The sequence below is a fragment of the Microtus ochrogaster genome (assembly GCF_000317375.1).
Source record: "Microtus ochrogaster isolate Prairie Vole_2 chromosome 6 unlocalized genomic scaffold, MicOch1.0 chr6_random_2, whole genome shotgun sequence".
NCBI classification, from domain to species: domain Eukaryota; kingdom Metazoa; phylum Chordata; class Mammalia; order Rodentia; family Cricetidae; genus Microtus; species Microtus ochrogaster.
In genome coordinates, this window is record NW_004949095.1 from 6,476,031 (window position 1) to 6,484,211 (window position 8,181).

The 8,181-nt window shown below is 46.4% G+C and overlaps 1 protein-coding gene across 2 annotated transcripts in view; it reads left to right on the forward strand.

The window, feature by feature from the left end:
• Positions 1–908: 908 nt before the first annotated feature.
• Positions 909–8,181, forward strand: part of LOC101979326 (quinone oxidoreductase-like protein 2) — a 34,642-nt gene continuing 27,369 nt past the window's right edge. Inside the window, exons 1-6 of one of the 2 annotated variants that reach the window (XM_005363928.2) lie at positions 909–980; positions 1,065–1,173; positions 3,778–3,874; positions 5,664–5,722; positions 6,192–6,260; positions 6,968–7,077. In XM_005363928.2, coding sequence (XP_005363985.1) covers positions 931–980; positions 1,065–1,173; positions 3,778–3,874; positions 5,664–5,722; positions 6,192–6,260; positions 6,968–7,077 — 494 coding nt within the window. In that variant the 5' untranslated portion in view covers positions 909–930. The remainder of the gene's footprint in view (positions 981–1,064; positions 1,174–3,777; positions 3,875–5,663; positions 5,723–6,191; positions 6,261–6,967; positions 7,078–8,181) is intronic. The other variant, XM_026787629.1, reaches the window with a different exon arrangement.

Genomic DNA, 8,181 nt, shown 5'->3' on the forward strand with positions numbered 1-8,181 from the left:
CATTCATCTTTTATTTTTACTTGAGACAGGGTCTCACTCTGTAGCTCGGGCTGATTCGAATGTTAGACTTTTTTCTTGTCTCTGTCTCCTGGGTCCCGGGAGTACAGGCGTGTGCCCAGCTGGCTTCGGTCTAATTGGACATTCTCTTTGGATTTGCTTAGGATCCGTTAACACCAGATCGTTAGCAACTGTTTAGTTTTATCATAATTAATCCTGTGTGAGAAAATTAGTGGCAGGGACCCTAGCAAGGCGTTTGAATGCAGACATCAAAGGATTCACCTTAGTACTTCTTTCCGATAGAGAACCCTGGAACTACTGCAGAAATATAGTAGCTTCCAAATACAGATTTTGTTGATGCTCTTGTTTAGTTTTTCAAGACAGGATTTCTCTGTGTGGCCCTGGCTGTCCTGGAACGCGCTCTGTAGACCAGGCTGGCCTCCAACTCACAAAAATCCACCTGCTTCCGTGTCCCCCCCTCCAAGGGCTGGGACTAAAGGATTGTACCACCACCGCCTGGCGCTGAATACAGATTTTACATAGTTCCAGCATCCAGGAAGCAGAGGCAGGAAGATCACATCTTTTAGGCCAGCCTGCTTAACACAGCGAGTTCCAGGGCAGTGAGAGCTGCATAGACTGTCGTCTCAAAATAAAATTAAAAAAAAAAAAAAAGTTAATCTGAGGTAATCGAATCATTTTCCTCATGCTTCCTTTTTGCTCTTCTGCACCGAGGACGGACTCCAGGGCTGTGCGCCCCGTGGTCTAGCCTTAGAAGCAGGCTGCAGCTGCTGGCCCCTGGGCGGACAGAGCGAGCCCCACCCGCTGGGTCACAGGTCGCCCGGTCCTCGGGGCGCGTCCAGGGACGCCTTTCCGCTCTCCCCCGGGCTCTTCCTGCCACGCGCTGGCCACGCCCCTCACGAGTTTCAGCTAGTCATGGCGGCGCGGCTGTGTGCACGGCACCTCCTTTCGACGTGGCTCTACAGGTGCAAGCCCAACTCTTCCCCAGAGCCCCCCAGTACCGGCCCCCGGGTACACCGAGAAAACCAGCCCCGTTTTCTTCTTTGCAGGCGAGCCGCGCAGAGCCAAGGCCGGCACTACCGCGCTGCACTCTGCTCCGAGTTGAAGCGTCCCCTGGTCATTGAAGAGGTGGCTTCCCGCCCTGTCGGGCCACAGGAGGTAGGGTGACAGACTTGACCCCTGGATGCCTCCACGTACGGTTCAAAATCTCCGTCTATCTTGGCCACACAGTAGATGGCTTCCTGCCGCAGTCAAGATCCTAGTTCCCAAGCATAGGGGGTGACCCGGAGGCTAGAGCGCATCCACTCTGGGCTGGAAGATCAAGCCCTTTCAAGGTTCACAGAAAGGCCAAAACTGTCAGGAAGCAATCTCTCAAAACTCACGTATAGGCCCCTTTCCAAAACTCCAGAGCAGTTGCCTTAGAAACAGCATCTGATTTACACACGGCTTTACATAACAATAGAGATAAAAGGACCCTTATCCTTTGCTTAGCCCCTAGTCAGCATCAAATTATCTGCCCTTCCCACTCTCCCAAACCCCAATCTAGTGAATACATGCCCGAGCCCCTCTGAAGCCCTGCAGTAATTTGGTATTTTTTTCCTGTGTGGTTTCACCAGATAGGTGAAAGCCACCTTGGCTTTGCCTAGGGACCACAGTGGTGACAGTACGTGACAAACACGTAGCGAAGGATGCAGAACTTGAAACAGGGTGGAGCCAGCAAGTGACTTCACGCTAGGGATCGCTGACGGGAGGCAGAAACGCAGCTGCAGCCCTAAAGGTCACCAGAATGGAGGCTGTGGTTAAAATGGATTGCTTGGAAGAGCATGTGATAGCAGTTTCTCCCGACTCGTGTGCCCAGAGCTCCTCTTGAATCATTCCTTTCTGGGGGAATTGGTGCTTTTTTGTTTTTTAACACACCACGTAATCCAGACTGACCTTGAGTTTAGGATCTTGCACCGGCTCCCAGAGCACAGAAATGCCTCGCCACTCTTGGCTAAATTGTTCTTAAAATCAAAATGGAGTGCGTTGAGGACCTGTGAGTCAGCAACTACTCCAAGGCTGGGGAGTTAGCTCGTGAGAGCCTTATTTACACTACTGTTATTCCAACATTAAATCCCTGGAGTTTGGAATGAACTCTGGCACGTAGCACCTGCCTAAGGAATAGAGAAATGCTGTAAGCAGCGGTGGCGCACGCCTTTAATCAATCCCAGCACTCAGGAGGCAGAGGCAGGTGGATCTCTGTGAGTTCGAGGCCAGCCTGGTCTACAGAGCAAGTTTCAAGAAAGCTATTACACAGAGAAACCCTGTCTCGAAAACCAAAATGAATTGAGAAATGAATGCTTTTTGTGGATGAAAAATGGCTTCTAACCACCCTGCCACCTCTGTATTAAACTTAAACAAGTAAATGCTATTGGTTTGGAATTCTGACTGGCATCTTCTGGGATTCCAGAGTCTGTTGGGATATGTTCACTAGTGAGTACGGGTGTCATCTGGGCCTGTTCAGACAGATTGCTGAGCCTTTACTTCCCGCATATGATTCAGCATGGGGTGTGGCCTGAATGTCTGAATTTTTTACTTTCTTTTTCTTTAGACAGTTTCCTATGTATCCCTGGCTGACCTGGAATTTACTGTGGAGACTAGGCTGGCCTGGAACTCACAGAGATCTGCCTTGCTCTGCCTTCTCAGTGCTGTCATTAAAGGCACATGACCTGCCGAAGTGTGAGTTTCTAAGAAATCCCCAGGGGATGCTGAGGTTGGCCCAGGACCTTTTGAGACTCACTGGTTCCCCAGAAAGCCTAGAGCAGTGGTTTTCAACCTGTGAGTTGTCACCCCTTTGGGGCCCAAATGACCCTTTCACAGGGGTCTCCTATCAGATATCCTGCAGAGCGGATATTTACATTACAGTTCACAACAGCAGCAACATGACAGTTATGAAGTAGCAATGCAACAGTTCTGTGATTGAGGGTCACCACCACATGAGGAACTCAATTAAAGGGCACAGCATCGGGGAGTTGGAGACCCACTGGTTTGAGAACTCCTGGCCATGTCGCTGCTGGTCTGCTCCATGACAGCTTTGTGGAGAGCACAGAAGACAGGGCTCTAGGCTGGGCCTCCAGGATTCCAGCTCCTTGAGTTCAGACCGTAGTTGTCTATGCTTAGACCCCCTCAGTGGCATCCTGCTGTTCCTCGTACGAAGTTCACAGCTGCAAATCTCGGTGTAGTGGAGCTTGCTCACTCTCTTGGGGGGCCTTGTTTCTTTCTCCGCTTCGTGTTCTAGGCTCACTGGTTTTTCTTTTGTCTCTGATACAGGACGCTCACACATGCCATCACTTTTATTTGTGCCAAACTTTCACCTCCTGGTCTGAATCATTGTTTCTTTGCTTTTATTAGCTCAAAGGTTATGCTCCTAGTTTTTCTTGGCATTCCTCAAGGGGTCACATACCTTCATGTGTGCTTTTTCCTATCTTTAATATTTTACATGAGCCAGGCATGATGGTTGAGGTTTATAATTCCGGGAAGATTTCAAGTTTGAGGCCAGCCTGGGCTACATCGTGAGACTCATTTAGCTTCATTATTCTTTAGTTGATGCCTATACTTTTAGGTCCACAGAAGCCTTAGCTTTGTCCCTTTTGCCTTATAATACTCTGTCTGGTTTTTTGTTCAGTACTTGGCATATGGCTGTCATTCATTCAGTAACCCTTTTTGAGTTAATTGTTACCAAATGAACTTTGTCTCTGTTTTGTTGTTCTGTTTCCTTTGCAGGTCAGAGTTGATGTTCATTTCTGTGGCATTAACTTTGCCGATATTCTGGTCTGTCGTGGCCAGTATCAGGAAAAACCCCCTCTTCCCTTTACACCTGGTGAGTACAGGGGACCAATCGACTACTTCAGGAAAAGGAGATTCTGAGGGTTTTCAGAGCCACATGCATCTTCTCAGACACTAGTCTCCACCCTCTGCCAGGCTTGAGTAGTGAGGGAGGTTTTTTTGTTACATACACCATCATCACTGTTAGAGTCACTACCTCATGACACTCCCCCTCCTCCTCCCCAGGCCTCAGTGCTCAGTATTGTATCCCCAGCTTAGCATTGCTCTGGTTTGTTTATAGATGGATGACACTCAGTGGTTTAGCTAGATTGTCAGTTGCTGTGATAAAGCAATGACCAAAATCAACCTGGGGAGGAAAGGGTTATTTGGCTTACAGTCAGTACAGGAACTGAAGCAGAAACTGTTGAGAACGCTGCTTGCTCTTAGGTGCAGCTTTTCTTATATTACCCAGGCCCATCTACACAGAGCCAGTACCACTCACAGTGAGCTAGACTCTTCTGCATCAGGTAGTAATCAGAAAAATGCCCCACAGACATGCCCACAGGCAAATCTGACTGAGGCAAGCCCCTAATTGAGAATCCCTCAGATACTTCTGGGCTGTGTCAAGGTGACAGGCACAGCTAGCTAAGGACATTCCCTAACTACTTTCAAATGAATAAATGGGCAGCCCTTTAGATGTTGTGTTCACCAGAATGCTGTTGTTAACCCTAGTTATCCCTTTGCCTTCTTGGTGTTGCCTCCATTTTATATTTTCACTGAAGGATCATAAACACGCTTGCAGCTAAGACCTGTATCCTCATCATCCCAAGCCCAAAGGAGCTCAATGTCAAAGGTTCAAAAAGAAGAGGAAGAAAAAGCCCAAGCGTATCCTAGCAGCCCACTGTCTGACTTCCATCACACTCTCTCTGGTTACTTTTAGTTTTTTGTTGTTGAAGTTATTTAAGGAGATCTAAGCAGAGCTTAGTGTATTTGGAGCACATGCATATTTTATATAGATAAACATAAAGATTATAGTGATTGCATGATTGCAACACAGCTGTTATGTTTGGGGTTTTTGGTATTGTGTTTTAATACCAGAACCATTTCCTTCTCCTTGTATTTGCTGAAAGAATAGATCAGAGGAAGATGTCACAATTAAGTTATTCCCCGGCAGAGCAAGTAGGAAATGCATAGCTATTAGGTTCAGGAATTTCAGAGGTGGCTGGGTGGTGGTGCGTGCCTTTAATACCAGCACCTGGACGTCGGAGGCGGACTCTGTGAGTCCCAGGATAGCCAGGACTACACAGAAAAACTCTGTCTCGAAAAAAATAAAAATAAAAATAAAAAAAAAACAAACCAAAAATAACCCCCCCCAACAAAAAAAAAACTAACAAAAAACAAAGAAACAAACACATAAATAAAGGAAGAGAAATTTCAGAGGTGGCTGAAGAAAGGGCAGACACGACACTAACTCATCCTGTTCTGAGCTAAGTACTGTCTTGAGGCCCTCCTCAGAGCTCAGCAAAGGAGACATGAAATAAAACTTGGTGATTGTAGTTGGGGTTGTATAGGAGCCCGGTGGCCCTGTGATCAGGGTCAAAAGTACCTGTGTACTGAATGCATATTCATGAATGACCTAGGTCGAGAGTGGGGCAGCTATAGTTTATGTGTTGAGACGATGAAACCTTACACTCATTATCCTGTGTTTTGAGTACCACCTTTTACCCTTTGGGCATTCAAAACTTAATAGCTCCCAAGAGCAGATGAGGGGCCCTGTTGATCAGAGTTTTCCTATCTCCAGAGTGCTGGGCTACAAAGGTAAACCTAATGTTTAAATGTTCCAGGGATGGAGTTTTCTGGGACTGTCCTGGAGACAGGAAAAGATGTCAGCACTGTGAACAAGGTAAACTGGTTAAAACCCCAGACTGTGTGTTCTCCTGGCCTTGGCCATGTGACCAAAGGAACTCAAGACAGAAGGCAAAGAATGAATTCTGAATGAGGAGGTGGGGAGAGTGGGTGGAAGTTTCTGGCCTTATTAAACTATTACAAATATAAGACAACACTTGATCTTCAGTTACTGAAGGAATAAAGAGCTTGCTCTTTTTTTTTTTTTTTTTTTTTTGGATAAAGGATTTTTAAGTTTGAGTCTCAAGTGAAAGAAATAATCAGGGATGCTAATTCTTACCAACTTCCCTTCCTCGTCCCTGGTGTCTAAAATGTGTTCCTATTGGCTTGGTAGCTTGGTATTGAGAGAATTGCCTTGTTTTCAAACCAGAAATGAACTCTGAGTAGATATTAAGGCCAAGCCGTGTCTTCTGGCAGAGATGTGTGTCTTGGAATGTGGGCCAAGTACATGTGTTCTTTCCCTCCAGGGAGATCGGGTTATTGGAGTTTGTCCTAAGCTGAACGCTATGGCCGAAGAGTGTGTCATTGACCAGAAGGTATAGCTGCCTCTGGGCACTCATGGATGCATAGATTTCCTCTTTGGTTTTCGGTTTCCATGTCTCTCTTCCTCACATTGCCCTTCTTTTGTGTTTGTGTCATTATAGCTTGTTTCTAGCCAAGCATTTTTTATCTTCCTTCAAATGCTAACTAAACTCTGTATTGGTTTGACAGCCCTGGCACAGAGTTCTTTTGTTTGTTTATTTTTTTCAGTGCCGGAACAACTGGCTGGCCATTTATTTGGACCCTTTTTAGTGACAGGTGGTTGAAAAACTGGTTTAACGCATTGAGTTGGATATCATGTGTTTGTTTTCCTATAAGCATATGAAGTGGTCTGCACTGGGAACAGGGTCGCCGGAATGGGGTGAGCAGGATGTGAATGGTGCCCCCTAGTGTTATAAGGATCCCATCCAGTTTTAGGGAGGTACGATTTACAGTTTACCTGTGACCTCATAGTAATCCGGAGTCTGTTCTCCTTCAGTTGGCTCCTTTTTTGAGCAGATGCCAGCCTCAGGGGTTGGAAGTCTGTTATACCCAAGTCCTAAACTCACCCCGGCTTGCTTGGTCTTGATCTGTACTCCTTAATAGGTGATAATAGACATGTGTTTCCCATTGCAAATTACTCACCAATCACATCGTAATGTGTATTGAACAGCTTCGGTAACCAGGCACACATTTCCACAAATGCTGTAATTTCTTTGTGTAGACCCTCTGGCGGATTCCAGAAAGCGTCTCTCTACAGGATGCTGCAGTCCTACCGGTATCTTATGGCACAGCTATTTTGGCTTTAGAGCATCGGGCCGGCACCCAGCCCGGGTAAGGACTATGTAGGAGGCAGAGGGTTAGGTGGTTCCTTTTTCTGATGTTAGCAATGCCTGACAGGACTGCCTGAAGCCCAGCCTGGTGGTTCACCTGCTGTTCCTAGCATTTGGGAAGAGAGGCAGGGGGATCAGGAACCCAAGGCCATTCTCAGCTGCAGAGTGAGTTAGGTGCCAGTCTGAGCTACATGAGACCCTGTTTCAGAGCCAAACCAAACCCCAAGAAGACAGCATTATCCTACATCTCCGTTCCTCACCTTTCCCCCTCATTCTTCACCCTCACCTTTCCCCAGGCTTCTCTTCAGCTTAAGTTCCTTTGAGGTGAGGAAAGTCGAACAAGAGACAGTCTCTCGGTACTGGGGACTGGTTGTGGACCTTCCTCTTGCCTCGCAGTGGTAGAACTTAGAGTATGAATTTGGAAAAGCAGATCTCTTGAACCTGACCACTCTGGGGATCACTTTATAGGAATACATCAAGTCTACAGAGTTGGCTTATTTTATTTTATTCTATTTTATTTTTGAGACAGGGTCTTGCTATGTAGTTCAGGCTGGTCTGGAACAATTTATATAGCCCAGGTTAGCTTCAAATTTAAGAGCTTCATTCTCAGCCTCTGAGTGCTAGGATCACAGGTCTGTACCATTATTCCTAGGTGGGACCCGGTTTATTTAAATTCACTTCCTGTGTGAGGCTTATGGTATGTGTTTCTATGAGGCTTGGTTGGTTGTACCAAGTAGGATATTTTATATCTATCTATCTATCTATCTATCTATCTATCTATCTATCTATCTATCTATCTATCTATCTATCTATATTTGGTTTTCAAGACAAGGTTTTTCTGTGCTACCCTGGCTGTCCTGGAATTCACTCTGTAGACCAGGCTGACTTCGAACTCACAAAGATCCACCTGCCTTTGTCTTATAAATGCTAGGATTAAAGGTATATGCCACCACTGCCGACTCTGGATATTTTAAACTTAAAAGTTCTAAGCCGGGCAGTGGTGGCGCACTCCTTTAATCTCAGCACTCAGGAGGCAGAGGCAGGCAGATCTCTGTGAGTTCGAGGCCAGCCTGGTCTAGAAGAGCTAGTTCCAGGACAGGAACCA